The sequence below is a fragment of the Lissotriton helveticus genome, chromosome 3_1 (assembly GCF_964261635.1).
Source record: "Lissotriton helveticus chromosome 3_1, aLisHel1.1, whole genome shotgun sequence".
In the NCBI taxonomy this organism is placed as follows: domain Eukaryota; kingdom Metazoa; phylum Chordata; class Amphibia; order Caudata; family Salamandridae; genus Lissotriton; species Lissotriton helveticus.
This window is the reverse complement of record NC_136061.1, coordinates 1,953,405,971-1,953,422,096: the sequence shown is the minus strand read 5'-3', so window position 1 is coordinate 1,953,422,096 and position 16,126 is coordinate 1,953,405,971. Positions and strand designations below refer to the sequence as shown.

The following is a 16,126-nucleotide window of genomic DNA, read 5'->3' as shown; positions in this document are numbered from 1 at the left end:
TGTGCCGCTTTAGCGAGCAGTGGCTAGATATGCACATAAAGGATCATCATGTGAACTCCAATGGGAAAAAGAATAAAGAACATAATTTGTTTGACAACTCGAGCCTGAAGTGAAGCACGATGTTGAACAATTAACAACAGCTACGCTCCTCTGCCTAACAATCATCTGTCTTTTGTTACCTTCGCCACAGCTGGTCCCAATTCAGCTTCAAACGAAAGCACAAGCTATTTGCCATTCTCGTGAACGAACGAGGAAAGCTCACAGACAGTTTTTGACATGATCTTAAGTCCTTTCTTATTGTGTACAAGCTACCGAATGAAACATTCCCAGAAGGTTGCCTATTGGTTTGCTGTAAAGGGCAGGCTTTCTTAAGAATTACTTGGTATTTGTTCGATTTTTAAAATGCATTTATTTTGACTCAAAATTTAATTTTGAAGAGTCAAACTAATTTGCCATTTATGGATCAGTGCTACTTTTAAATAATGCAACATAAAAAAACTAGCCATTTAGCTCCAATTCTCGTTTTATCTAATTATAGTATCTCTGACATTGTTACCTTAAAGTCAATACTTAAATATGGATCACACAAAACCTAAAAATTTCTCCAACATGCCAAACCATGTTCTCCTACACTCAATATGTTTAAACACAGCTGTTTAACATTTCCAGATACTGCTCAAATCCCATAAACTCACCTGATGACAGTCAAATAATAATATAGAAATTTACGAAAATGGGAAAACTATCCACTATAAAGTGCAGTATCTATAAACCTTTCAACAGACCATTGACATAACTGTCTTCACTGTCCTACCTATCACCAAGTTACTTTAAATCTACAAATTAACACATCGAAGCCATAAAAAAACAAACATTGAAGAAAATACCTCTTTTTAACTGTTAAATTCAAGAAAAACATAGAATATAGGGAGAAAAGCAACTGCTGCCGTACATTGTAAGGATATTGCAAGTAATTGAGGAGTTCCATAACCATATAGAGGAACAAGGCCAAAGGTCTGGTTCCTTTATATGGTTATGGAACTCTGAGGTAATTCGTATTATACTTGTGTATGGGAAGGGATACTTTATTCCATTTAATACATGGTCACACTATCACCTTTCTCACAAACCACTTCAAACCTTGGTGCATACCTCTTTCAGAAAGAGAGCATTAATGCAAAATGAAGAAAGAAAATAGAACCTCTAGTGCAAAATTAAACATCAAAAATAATTAAATATTTATTGCAAAACGATATTACAATCAGATCAATACAAATCAGTTGTTTTTTTTTAAACAAGAAAACTGCAGTAGCTTGGAATATGTAGAAATATGCAGAAAGATTACAGCTTTTCTCTAACTAAGGTATGCAAAAAATAAACATGTTCTCTCTGGTTGTCAATGTAGGCTAGAAAAACAGAGCAGAAGAAAGAGAAGCATTGTTTAGTTTTGTTGCTTTAAACAGCTGCTTCAATTATGCTCCGTGACCTCCCTTTCACCTTGTCTGCTGGCAGCAGGCATTATGATTTTAGAACTCGGCTGTAATAACTTATAATAGTTGAGTTATGATGTCTTTTCTTTATAATCAGTATCTGGGTGCGTCACAAGTCGCTGATCATAAAGAAATTAGAGACTGGTGTTTATACAGGGATTACAGAATCACATGTATTATAAAGAAATTAGAGATGTACATTTTTACAGAGATTGCAGAATCCCATGTATTACAGTGGCATCATCCAAACGTAGAATCACTTTAATATAGTTTTGTCAGCTAGAAACACTAACAAATGCTCAGCAGTCGCAGGTTTTGCTTGTTTGAGGCGATTCAGAAAAGGGGGTGGTGATGAACAGAGTGTCTGAATTAAGCAGACCACTCTTACCCAGTCCAAAGATCAGGGCTTGATCCATCACCGTTATTTAGCTCACTGCCCCATCCCAGCTCAGAACCTGGCTATATGCAAATTAGTCTGTCCCTGGCCCAGTGCATCATGGGAACAGGGCAGACCAAACTACCAAGCCAATTCTTCACCAACAAGGAGACAAGCTACCGGGGACCGGTTTCTGGCATTTCAGCCTCGTCGGCCCGGCTTGCTTGAATCCTGATGGAGCAGTGAGCAAGGGACTCATGTCTGAGCATACCCTGCCACACCTATAGTGGCCAAAAACGATTCAGAAAAGGGGGTGGTGATGAACAGAGTGTCTGAATTAAGCAGACCACTCTTACCCAGTCCAAAGATCAGGGCTTGATCCATCACCGTTATTTAGCTCACTGCCCCATCCCAGCTCAGAACCTGGCTATATGCAAATTAGTCTGTCTCTGGCCCAGTGCATCATGGGAACAGGGCAGACCAAACTACCAAGCCAATTCTTCACCAGAAAGGAGACAAGCTACCGGGGACCGGTTTCTGGCATTTCACAAAACCTAAAAATTTCTCCAACATGCCAAACCATGTTCTCCTACACTCAATATGTTTAAAAACAGCTGTTTAACATTTCCAGATACTGCTCAAATCCCATAAACTCACCTGATGACAGTCAAATAATAATATAGAAATTTACGAAAATGGGAAAACTATCCACTATAAAGTGCAGTATCTATAAACCTTTCAACAGACCATTGACATATCTGTCTTCACTGTCCTACCTATCACCAAGTTACTTTAAATCTACAAATTAACACATCGAAGCCATAAAAAAAAACATTGAAGAAAATACCTCTTTTTAACTGTTAAATTCAAGAAAAACATAGAATATAGGGAGAAAAGCAACTGCTGCCGTACATTGTAAGGATATTGCAAGTAATTGAGGAGTTCCATAACCATATAGAGGAACAAGGCCAAAGGTCTGGTTCCTTTATATGGTTATGAAACTCTGAGGTAATTCGTATTATACTTGTGTATGGGAAGGGTTACTTTATTCCATTTAATACATGGTCACACTATCACCTTTCTCACAAACCACTTCACACCTTGGTGCATACCTCTTTCAGAAAGAGAGCATTAATGCAAAATGAAGAAAGAAAATAGAACCTCTAGTGCAAAATGAAACATCAAAAATAATTAAATATTTATTGCAAAACGATATTAGAATCAGATCAATACAAATCAGTTGGTTTTTTTTAAACAAGAAAACTGCAGTAGCTTGGAATATGTAGAAATATGCAGAAAGATTACAGCTTTTCTCTAACTAAGGTATGCAAAAAATAAACATGTTCTCTCTGGTTGTCAATGTAGGCTAGAAAAACAGAGCAGAAGAAAGAGAAGCATTGTTTAGTTTTGTTGCTTTAAACAGCTGCTTCAATTATGCTCCGTGACCTGCCTTTCACCTTGTCTGCTGGCAGCAGGCATTATGATTTTAGAACTTGGCTGTAATAACTTATAATAGTTGAGTTATGATGTCTTTTCTTTATAATCAGTATCTGGGTGCGTCACAAGTCGCTGATCATAAAGAAATTAGAGACTGGTGTTTATACAGGGATTACAGAATCACATGTATTATAAAGAAATTAGAGATGTACATTTTTACAGAGATTGCAGAATCCCATGTATTACAGTGGCATCATCCAAACATAGAATCACTTTAACATAGTTTTGTCAGCTAGAAACAAACAAATGCTCAGCAGTCACAGGTTTTGCTTGTTTGAGGCCAAGTCAGGAAGATGCAAATAACATTCAAGAGCAAGCTCTCTCAAAAATGGCATCAATAATGGAGTATAAAATTGTTTGGAATCTGAATTACCGATATGCCGTCTTGTGAGTTCAACAGCCGCATTGCGATTGACGTTGGAGAGTAAGCCGAGGCAAAAACGCTCTGAATTTGAAGGATCAGTGAATCCATCGACAGTCATAGAGGGCTGCGAAGCATGGAAAGTCTCCCCCACTCGTACATTTAGTTCATAATAGGAGATAGAGCACCAAAAAGCAGGCTCGCAGTATGTTACTGGCTGCAGATCTGAAAATAATTTAAAGAATTAAGAAACCTTCTGGGACAGAAGAAAGCTACAGAAAGCAGTTTAATCACAGAGAAAGAAAACAAGTTACTTACCTGTAACTGTAGTTCTCCAGTATTGGAAGCTTTCATAGATTCACATACCTGAATCATTTCTCCGTCATCGAGACGGGAGTCTCCGTTACATAAAAAAGCAATGGTTAGCAGTATAGCTAACTGAAAAAAGGCCTAGGCCCATTTCCCTTTTGCAACCCATAACCTTTGTTATGTAAAAAAGGACCAAACTTTTCCCTTAGCCAATCAGAGCCACTCACCCTCTAGAACCCTCTGAGAGAACCTTTTGCCCCTCAGATTTTCGGGCACTTGTGCTATAATACTTTTCGTGCCAAATCAGAGGTGAGCCTCTCAGGGGAGGAGGGTGGGCGTATGTGAATCTATGAAAGCTTCCAATACTGGAGAACTACAGTTACAGGTAAGTAACTTGTTTTCTTACTCCAGTATTGCAGCTTTCATAGATTCACATACCTTAATCAGAATAGCGAGCAGTAAATTATAGCACATTTTGTTTTTGTCACCTTCCTTTTACCAATATGCAACCCATGATACTTGCACATAGTAGTAATCATATCAATATATACATAGACATATTGCTCCTCCAAGCCAGGAGAGAGGGGTTGGCCTAACGGCTAAGGCGCTCGACCTCGGACCTGGGGATCTGGGTTCGAGTCTCGGTAACGACGCCAAAAACCCACTGTGATTCTGGGCAAATCACTTAATCTCCCCGTGCCTAAAAAAAAAAAAAATATGAAAGTGTGTGTCCTCATGTAACGTAACTGGTGCTATGTAAAGCGCTCTGATAACTGATTCGGTTCGGTTCTAGTTCGCGCTATATAAAACTCTGCAAAAAAAGACAAAACAATAAAATGTGCTTTTCTTAACAAAGGAAGGAGGGATGAGAAAGAAGCTCACCGTTATTGGAAAAGGTTTCGCAGTACTGCTTGTCCCACCGCTACATCGCTTCTTGCATGAGCATCTAGGCAGTAATGCCTGGTGAAAGTATGCGTACTCCTCCAGGTGGCTGCTCTGCAGATGTCCTGAATGGAGACGCCTGAAAATAGAGCAGTTGAGGTTGATACCGCTCTTGTGGATTGCGCACGAACAAGTGCTGTCAATGGCTTTCCCGCTGCTTGATGACCGAACTGAATGGCACTTGAGATCCTTCATGCGATTTCCCATTTTGATAACGGGAAACCCTTCCTGGGGGCACTAAAAGCCACAAACAATTGTGTAGATTTTCTAAAAGGTCTTGTCCTTTTCAAATAACTTTAGGCAACGCTGGACATCTAGAGTGTGGAGAGTCCTTTCCGCCACAGTTGATGGTTGAGAAAAGAATGTTTTTAGGATTTGGGGCTCATTTAAATGGAAGTCCGTTGGTACTTTCGGGATGAATCTTGGAATTGTTCCGAGGACTAATATGTCTTCTCTGAATTGGAGAAAAGGCTCTTGCGTCGTAAGGGCTTGTATTTCTCCCATCCTTCTGGCTGATGTTAGAGCTATTAATAGAGCCACCTTCCAGGATAGGAATTTCAGATCAGCTTTGTGTATTGGCTCAAATGGTGGTTTCATCAGTTGTGATAAGACAATGTTCAGTTGCCATAAAGGTGGTGGAGGCCTGATGGGTGGGTAAGCTCGAAGCAACCCCTTCATGAATTGTTTCACAATTCTTTCCGACCACAGAGAAGGACGTGCTGAATTTCTCCTGTATCTTGAAATCGCTGCCAAATGCACTTTAATAGAGGCATGGGCTAATCCAGATTTCGCCAACTTCAGTAAATATGGTATGATCTGATGCGCCTCTGCCCGCAGAAGATGCAAGTCATTCTCCTGACACCAGAAGCAGAATCTTTTCCATTTTATCCTGTATGTCCCATCAGTGCTTTCTGCTCTAGCCTTTGCAAGGATTTCTCTGCATTCTGCTGGAATTTTCAAGTGATGAAATTCTCCGTAGTCAGGAGCCAGGCCGCTAATTGCAATGATGCCGCACTTGTCCCTTCTCCATAGTCAGTAGTGCTGGTATTGGCCAAAGACGTATTGGCTCGGTCTCTGATGAAAGGAGCAGCTCTGTGAACCAATGCTGCCTGGGCCACCAAGGGGCTATCAGTATTATCCTGCACGGTTCTTTCTTCATTTTCGTGAGTACTCGTGGCAGGAGGGGAATCGGCGTAAAGGCGTACGCAAAGACGCCTGACCATGCCATCAAAAACACATTCCCCCATCATCCCCTTTGGTGACGCCAGCTAGCAAAGAATCTGCATTTCTTGTTCTGGGCTGTGGTAAACAGATCCACCATTGGTATTCCCCATTAGGCAAATATGGTCATCAGCGTGCCCTGATCCAGCTCCCACTCGTGACAGGTCGTCTTCCGCCTGCTGCGGGTGTCCGCTGTTATATTTTGATCTCCTGGTAGATGTATGGCCTTCAGAGTCACACCGTGATCTATCGCCCATCTCCATAATATCTGAGCTTCTCTTGATAGAGAGAGAGATCTTGTGCCTCCCTGTTTGTTTATGTAGTGCATTGCAGTTGTGTTGTCTGTCTGCACTAACGCTGATCTCCCTTCTATTCTTGTCAGGAAGGCGAACAATGCCAATCCTTTTGTCCTTAATTCCAATAGGTTTATGTGAAGGTGTTGATCCTGTTTGTTCCATCGGCCGCTGACCTGTAACTCCTGTAGGACTGCTCCCCATCCTTCGAGAGAGGCATCCGTGGTAACTACCAACGGAGCTGGTTCGATCAGGTAGGAGAGACCCACCGAGATGTTTTTCCTGCGAGTCCACCACTTTGCTGCCTGCAACATTGGATGCGTGATTTTTATCTTGTCCTCGAAGGAACCCTTTGCTTGGCACCACTGAAGGTCTAGCGCTTCTTGTAATGGCCACATCCGTTAGCGACATAGGGAAATGAGTGGTATGCAAGAGGACATTGTCCCCAGAAGCGATTTGTATCTTCGGACTGAAAGACTTTCTTTTGCTGAATTCCTTGGCTAGAGAAACGAGTCCCAATTGTCTCTCTATGGATGGGAATGCTTTGTTTTGTGATGTATCCAGGATTGCTCCTAGAAACTTGATTGTCCTGGATGGCTGTAGAAATGATTTTTCCACATTTAAGGTCAGGCCCAGGTCCGCAAATAACTCCATGCAAGCCGCAGTTGAAGCTTGAGCCGCCTCCTGCGATGGTGCCTTTATCAACCAGTCGTCCAGGTATGGAAATATTTGGTGTTTTTGTCTTCTTAGATAGGCCGCCACTGGCGCCAGACATTTTGTAAATATCCTCGGTGCAGATTTTAGGCCGAATGGTAGCACCTTGAATTGGTAATGCTCTTTGGCCACTGTAAAACGAAGGAATTTTCTGTGGGACGGATGGATAGGGATATGAAAATATGCATCCTGTAAATCTAGGGAGGTCATATGATCTCTTGGGTTTAAGAGCAGCAGAATATCTTGCAGGGTCACCATTCTGAATACCTGTTTCTTGAGATAGACATTTAGGGACCTTAGGTCCAAGATTGGACGCCACCTGAGAGCATCTTTTCTGATCAAGAAGAAACAGGAATAAAATCCTTGTCCTCTTTGGGAGTTCGGCACCATTTCTATTGCTCCCTTTCGGAGCATTGCCCGAATCTCCCGACGCATCTGAGATAGGTGTTTTGCTTCTTGATATGTAGGTGGCGTGGGAGGAGGAAAGTGGAGGACTTCTAATGTATGTCCGAATTGTATTATGTGGAGGACCCATTTGTCTGATGTTATCTTCTGCCACTTTGGTAAATAATAAGTCACTTTTCCACCCAGGAGAACATTTGACAAGATAGATAGGGAAGGACCTGCAATCTGTAGGTTGTCATTGCCTTTTATTATTATCTTTTCCAGAACGAGCTCCTCGTCCTCTTGGATTGGACTTAGAGTAGCCCCCAGAATGTTTCTGTCCATATTGCTGCCGATAGGGCTGCGAAGAGGAAGAGTAGGATGAGTATCGTCCCTGCTGGTAGCCACCTCTATACGAGGGTTTTCCTCTTCCACGGGCGCCTCGAAAGGTACATTCCGGTACTGTAACGCACCCAAGGATTTCGCTGTATCCGTGTCTTTTTTAATACTATGAAGGGTCTCATCCACCAGGTGCCCAAAAAGATCCTCCCCATCAAAGGGTAGGTCCAGAATTTAATTTTGGACCTCTGGCCTAAGGGAAGTGGCCCTCAGCCAACCTTGGCACCTCAAAACTGCTGCTCCTCCGAGGGAACGAAAGGCTGTGGTAGCTATGACCATAGCGCAATCAATAACTTCAGCCGAAGTTCTCTCTCCTTCCTGCAGAACTTTATTCGCCTCCTGCTTAGAGTCTTCCTGGAGGAGGTCGATATAGGGTGCTATATCGCACCACATTTGTCTGTCATATCTGCCCAGGATGGCAAGGGCATTTGCAGCTCTGACCAGGAGCGCTGACATGGAGGAGAATCGTTTACCTGCGTTATCTAAACGTCGTCCTTCCCGGTCCGGAGGTGCTGCAATTGGTGCTGCTGGATTCTTTGACTTTTGCTGCTCTGCCTGCAAGATGATAGAGTCTGGTTTAGGATGGCCCAGTAAACACGCCGGGGCATCCCCTGGCGCCTTATACTCTTTGTCCAATGCAAAAACAACAATGGATGGACAGAATGCAGAACAATGTCATACATTCACCCCAGTACAGAGATCTGGGCCTAAATCCATCGTTTTTTTGCACTCCACACCACCCCAGGTCAGACATGGGCATATGCAAATCAGCCTTGACCCTGTGCCTCATGGGAACAGTCCAGCCCGAACTGCCAAGCCATGTCTTTCCTGGACCGGAATCAAGCATCCAAGGACCGGTTTCTGGCTATCAGCCATCATCAGCCTGGATAGCTTGACTCCAGTGGTGTGGAGAGCATGGGACTCACGTCTGAGCATACCCATCCCACTCGGGGTGCCAAATGCAAAAACAACAATTGATGGACAGAATGCAGAACAATGTCATACATTCACCCCAGTACAGAGATCTGGGCCTAAATCCATCGTTTTTTTGCACTCCACACCACCCCAGGTCAGACATGGCCATATGAAAATCAGCCTTGACCCTGTGCCTCATGGGGAACAGTCCAGCCCAGCTACTCTTTGTCCAGCCTCACCAGTACCGGTGTAACTGTTGCTGGAGTTGTCATGACCTGTAATCCTTCTTTCCATATGTGGTCAATAATTGGTAAGGACCTGACTGATTTTTGATAGGGCTCCTTAAGTCATACAGAAAACATTCTGCTTGAGTTGTTTTCATTGGTAGCTGAAATCTTTTTGCTGCTCTCTCCATTAAGTTGTGGAATCCATCAATATCCACTAGTGGAGAATCCGCCGGTACTTGGGTGGGTGATTGTGGAGCTGGGATCAAGTCATCATCCCATTCCCTCTGAGGTTCCGTTAGCTCCCCTTCTTCGCGGTCCTCATCATCTGTGGTCCCAGGATCATCTTGCTGTTGGACCTGAGGTGTCAGCGGAGTAGTGTCTAACAGACTTTCTCTACTGCGGACTGAGGTGGGCGGAATTGAACGCGGACGTGAAGGTGGAACGTCCTGAGGAACCTCTGATGGAGGAAATCTCTTTTTATAATCCGCCAACATGGATTGCAAATCCATCAACATGGATGATGGCATTGCTACCATCTCGTCCTGAGGCTCTTGTTGGTAGCAGCGGTATGAGATGCTGTGATACTCTTCATACCCTTCTTCTTCATCATCTTCTTGACATTTTACATGGAGCTCAGATGGGCTTGTGGCATACCCAAAAGGCCCATCATCCTCCTTATCATCTGACTCTTCCTCCTCCAAAAGTTGCGATGGGACCAATGGAGTAATTTTACTTGGGGAAGTCACTGCTGGCGTAATCCCCTTCCTGTTGTTTTCCGGAGTTAGTCTTGTCTTCGTCGTCGATACCACCGTCGATGAAGCTGTTGTCAGTGTAGTAGATCTATTCCTCGACAACGACATAGTAATCGGCGTCTATGTTCCCGTCGACGACCTCATTGTCATCACCGTCGACGACTATCCCGTCGACGACAATGCCGTTGTCATTCTCACCGTCGACTATGTCGTCGATGCGGTTGTCGTCGGCGCCTCCGTCGTCGACACTCCCGTCGTCAACACTTTCGTCGTCGACGCTCCCGTCGTTGCTGGTTTCAATACAATTAATGGTAGCTCTTGTACCTTGGTCGTCGCCGTAGACGATGATTTCTTCGTCGACGGTCTCGTCAACGCTCCAGTCGACAATGTCGATTTTTTCACCTTCTCCTCAGGAATAGTAGAGGATGGCTTCTTAAATGATGCAGGAGCCAAGGGTGGTGTCTTTGAAGGCTCAGAAGAGGCTCTTTTGGATTCTTTTTCTTTCACAGTGAGTCCTTTGCTCTCCTTTGGCTTTTTCTGAGGAGATTTTGAAGGACTACGCCCTGAAGAGCCTTGGCTGGTCTTTTTTAGGGCCTTCTCAGGACGGTCCCCGGAGGAATGAGCCTGAGGAGATCTTGATCTTTTTTTAGATCTCCTAGATGTAAAGGAGGACTCCTGGTCACTATCACTAGAGACCACCTCCTTTCTGGCCTTGATCTTTTGAAGCCATATCAAAAGGCGTCCTTCACGATCTCCAAGGGTCTTGCTATAGAAAGTGCGACATACCTTGCAGTCCTTGGCTTGGTGGTCCGGATAAAGACAGTATATACAGTCTTCATGTGGGTCATCGGTGTAGAGTCTCTTCTTAGAGCAGGTGGCACAGGCTCTAAAAAGACCTTCTCTTTCCCAGACATTCTACAGAATGTAGATGAGAACAGGTCACAATAATCTCAAATCCAAGAGTAAAGAGATAGAAATCAAGTTCCTATAAAGCTGGATATCCAGAGTTTGAGCAGAGCTCAAAGGAGACTCCCTAGCACAACGTGCCGGTAGAAAATCTGAGGGGCAGAAGGTTCTCTTAGGAGGGTTCTAGAGGGTAAGGAGCTCTGATTGCCTAAGGGAAAAGTTTGGTCCTTTTTTACATCACAAAGGTTATGGGTTGCAAAAGAGAAATGGGCTCTACTAGGCATTGCTTTTTTATGTACCAGAGACTCCTGTCTCGACGACTGAGAAATGATTCAGGTATGTGAATCTATGAAAGCTCCAATACTGGAGTAAAGAGTTTGCTAATGACAAATACATGAGGTGCTAGAAAACTACCTTCAAACTTCTTGAGAGAGGATGGTTGTATTGGGACTTGCACTTCATATTCTTGTTGGGGTTCGCCAGCAAAGAATCCATATTAGTCAGATAGAGGTCTAAAGAGGCCTTTTTCCACTGAATCAGACGTGGACTATCGAGGCGCAGAGATCATGTATATTGGACATTTGGTCTTATTGAAAGTCACTGAATCACACACGATTGCACTGAGGTCTGAAGAAAAGCAAAAGACCTCCACAGCAGACACTATATTTGCTACACAACATTTTGTGCTTGCCAAATCCCTTTACGAGGTTGAGTAAATCTTGCAAGCATCTTTGCAACAAAGAAATGTGGAATAGACCCCTCTACTTCCCAGATGATGAGTCTGCCAGGTTAAGTTCCAAAGGAGAAGGTCGAGCCACTCATAAGGGCAAAGAATAACCTTATGCAGGCAAGTAATCTTCGTATCACTACTCTGAAGCACTCAGTTTCTGCATCCCAATCATGGGATTTGCTGCGGCACCGATAAGCAGAAGAAATGATAACTGGTCCGCCCCAGTAATACGGGGAGTGTATGGGATTTAAGCCCCAGTACACGTGAAGTTAGAGACCCCAGAACAACCGTAAGTTACATTTGATTTTGGGTACTGGTTGATTAGAAATAAGATCCAGCAAAGGAAGAATAGGTACAGGAACAGAAATGCTACCACAGAAACGGGTAAAAAGCACCAGCACTGGAGAGATGAAACTGTTACAAACTCTGTGCTCTTAAGTAGGAGCTCCTCATGGAAGATCAAATCCAACACTCCGGTCTAATTGAATTGCAGACAATTCCTTGGTCTTATCTACATGTTGATGCTGGATGGGATCATGAAAGCAGAGTTGTTAATTCCCAAGGTCTATAGATAGGCATGTCCCCCCCAGAAAAGCACTTCTTGGAGATGAAGGAAGTGAAGACAAATCCTCAATGGAAGTCTAACAACGCCTCTCACGGCAAATACTCGTAATTCCATAAGTACGGGAATCCAAAATCAGTAACCCCCTAAGGGGCAATAGAAGTATATAAGTTCTACTCCAGTGAGTGAACAATTCTAAGAGGACTGACTCTAATTGATCAGAGTGGTCCCATCTAACAAGGGAGGCTGGCAGGGGGAGTCGTGATTCAGTTAATTTCCCAGCTCCTTCTTTCTTGAGTGAGTCCTCTGTTTTTATCTTGGACTCCCTCCTGGGGCTTCTTCAGTATGAATGTTGAGAACTGGGGGCATTGAGGTCCCCTACTCTCCTACAACATTGGGCATACACCGTCGGTGACTATGTCACAAATGAGAAAAAAAGTATTGAAGACACCTGGCGCAGACATAAATCTGGGATATGTATGCCCCAGGGATCCATCTCAGTGGTATAAGGTAATTTAGGCAATCTCTCAGGGTACATTTTGGTGTAAAACTGGTGAATTGATAACTTTAAGCAAGCTCTTTTGTGAAAACCACATGCACAACTCATAGTCCCCATGTAAAGGACCGAACTGCAGGCAAACAGTCTGTTGGTATGAGGACTGAAACGAAAAGAGGGTTAGTTACTTTATTTTCCCTCACCAAGAAACCCAAAAACTCCTGGATCCTAAATATTGCCAAGTACTTCACCAGGAGGTTTGTGATGATGCACACTCAAAGAGTCGCTTAAGGTAAGAGTGTGGGGTTCTGGTACTTAATCACTGAAGGTAGAACTATTGAGAGTTATCCTTGGAGAAGTGTAATTTGCTAGAACCATGTTCCGATAACCCTAACTTGCCGAGCACTGCAAGTAGTAAAGTTGACAGGCGGGACCAAGGGACTATACTCCGTAATCTATGCTCAAATATGACCTGGAACCATGCTTGCTACTCTACTAAGGGCACGCATTTCTGTGCAGCAAAGGTGTAGCCTTTGGTGACTTCTTAAAGGACAGGCATGCCTAACAGGTGACAATATCTTTAATAGGTAGAATGTGATTGCCGAGTAAAACAATTATATAAAATATCACTCATACTGGGGCACTGGGCTTTGCTTGGATTTATGTGTGTTGAACCTCATGGAGATTCACACAGCCTCACAAACCTTCTTTTTTAGTTACTTGCTTGCACCAAAACACTCCATGCAACCCTTAAGAGAAGGCCAAGTTTACACAGTGCTGGACGTACAATCTTGGCACCTTTTAAATAAAAACATGCAGCTGTTAGCCAAATAATCATTTCAGCAGTACCATTAATCTTCGTATAAATGTATCTTACCGCATTCAATGCATATTAGAGGTGGGAACAAATTAAGAAAACATTAGACCAATGTGAAGTGACACGAATACCAAATTAAATAAAACATTGATGCTGAGAAAAAGCATCACAAACTCACAAAACTTGATATATGACATCAAAAGGCAAAATAGGTTGCTTGGGCTGGTTAGTAAGTAGTATCAGACGATTACAGGCAGCTTTTTAAAGCATGTGACCTTGTCTTTAAAATCTAAATCACTTCAAATGAAACAAGTGCAAAAATACAAACTTATACAGCAAGTCATTCGTTAGCTGCAGATCTAACTATTCAATGTAAATGCTTACCCAAGTTGCTGTGTGCTGGAGACACAGGATTTGGGGACACATTAGGGGAACCTGTTAACAAAAAAAAAGGAAAAAAGGCAATGCTGTAAACTGCAGTTTTAGACCAAAACGTTGGCTGGAAGGAAATGGAAGCAACGCACGCATTTAGTGGTCACCTGTATCCATGCTATGGTTCATCTGGTGGTCACTTGTTTCTCCATCTTCGCTCAAATAACCAGGAGGTGGAGTCTCTGAAAATAGGATAGACGTTTAGTTTCTCAGATGATTTGACACCTATAGAAGACTTATCAGATTCTGGGGTCATTGATAGTTTAATATTATAGAGATTGTCTGCTCAGGCATTCCCTCATAGTCTCCACTGAAAATCAACTGAAGTCCAAAGCAGTTTGTAAAACAACACCCACACCCCTCTAAAAAGGCATAAGATTGGAGTCGGGGATTACAAAGTTATGAAACTGGTACTTCAACGCATGTCGTTTCTACATCAGGAGTCACATCATTTTTACTACATGTGAATTTAAAAGTTAAAGTTTAATATTACATATACAAAAAAGTGATGTGTCTACAGGCTTCATTGCTGGCTATGGATAATGAAGCCTGGGTTATAATCTTGAATTCTCCCCTTGATTACGTTGTGAGAGTCTACGCACAACATTTTATCTTAGAGTCAGGTTAGTGCTTGAACAAAGAGCTTTATAATACTTGGACACAGTAACTACTCTTTGTCCCTCGGCCCCAAAATGTGAAGATGTCACACAGCAGGATCCCAGACAACAAATGATCTAGCACCAGACAGAATCATGTGAGGGAATTGTTACTCCCACTCCTAGGCTTTACCATGTGGTAATCGGCTAACTCTGTACCATCAGCTGCTGCTCTTCAATTGAAGAGGCAATACATATTATAGATAGTTCAGAGTTGAGGGCATGAAAGGTGAAACATTTAACTGATGAGTTAGAAGACTACGTTGCTACCCACTCTTTTATGCCGAGCACTTCGAGTCCTATGAACTTTAAAATTCCTAAGCATGAACTATCAATAGAAGGAAAAAGTTCAACATAGAGAATGGGGCAATTGGATAAACTCTTCAGCAAACCCTGACCAAACTCAGCATATACCTTGGTGCTACTTTTCAGGGAGTAGTTTGTAGGAAGCATGTGGAGTAGCAAAAGTGATAGCTTTTTAATTGTATCAAAAGAAACAGGTCTCCAATATTAGCTCAGATTGCATTATGTTCAAATCAAGGAACGGTGTCCATGGTACACCATCCACATTTGAGGTCTGACTTTGACAGATAATGAAGGCAAATCACTGCAAGACAAGCACCGGTACCATTAGCTCATCACCGAAGGGTAGCACTATGTAAAACTGTCCAGAGACTCTATTGTTAAGTGTTTTTATGGTGCTTAAAAACGATAAGGCTCTTTGGGTCAGAACTTAACATAGTTAGTGTTCCTTAGTTTTGTCTGTAGTACATTTTTCATATGTGAATTAAAGAACTTTACTTTCATAACGTGAAACCATGATAGTGCACTGACCTGATATTAAGTGTAAACTGTGTTCGAAGGCCCTCATTACGAGATTGTTGACATTTAGTGTGGGGATACTTGGGGAAAGGGAGAGGGATTGGAATCTGATTCCAGCCAGTATTCCCACAAAAATACCAGCAATCACAAATTGTCTTCCCAGAATGGGGAATAACCACACAGATCTAAAGCTAGTGAGTAATTTATGCTGTGGTTCACTCAATCCTGGAGAGAGAAAAAAACAGGTATTTTGGACTAGAAAGGGGCAGGCAGGCAGGTGTTAGCGCGTTGGGGGTGGGGAGGGAGGGAGTATGGACGGATTTGTATCTGTCTGGGGGAGAATTGTCTGCTCACCCTTATTGCTGCATCAATAAGGACAGGTGCGGTGTCTGCAGGCTCAGTATTATAGAGTCTGTAGTGGGAAGAACAGATAATTGCGGCCCGGAGAGAGTTGGGAATCATCACCAGTTTAGATTCTGCCACTTGCAATGAGCGTCTAACCTATATCACTTTCTTAAGTAAGCCTTGGGCTGGTCTGGCTCGCTAACCTAAGAAAGCAATGTGCTATAGGAGATAACTTGGTTACCCAGGTTTGGGTCAGACAGTGCTGTAATCACAGAATACCACTGCTAATTGGATTTAAATGTCACACATGAGTTCAGTAACCTGATTGCTTGAGAGGTTGGTAAAAACATAAAAACAGAGTTTTGCTTAATTGTGATTTACGAAACTGAACTTTAAACCGCGGCAGCTTCTTAATCTGTGTTATGGTTTACAGTGAGGATATAGCTTGAGAGAAACAATGACCAAGCTACTTACCTTCTG

General features: G+C 42.8%; 1 protein-coding gene across 1 annotated transcript in view; it reads right to left on the bottom strand.

Moving 5' to 3' along the window:
* The window catches only part of SMAD3 (SMAD family member 3), a 355,242-nt gene that overhangs the window by 72,430 nt on the left and 266,686 nt on the right, over positions 1–16,126 (bottom strand). Inside the window, exons 4-6 of the mRNA XM_078683044.1 lie at positions 13,931–14,005; positions 13,776–13,826; positions 3,737–3,949 (exon numbers count right to left, since the gene is read on the bottom strand). Of these exons, the coding sequence (XP_078539170.1) occupies positions 3,737–3,949; positions 13,776–13,826; positions 13,931–14,005 (339 nt within the window). The remainder of the gene's footprint in view (positions 1–3,736; positions 3,950–13,775; positions 13,827–13,930; positions 14,006–16,126) is intronic.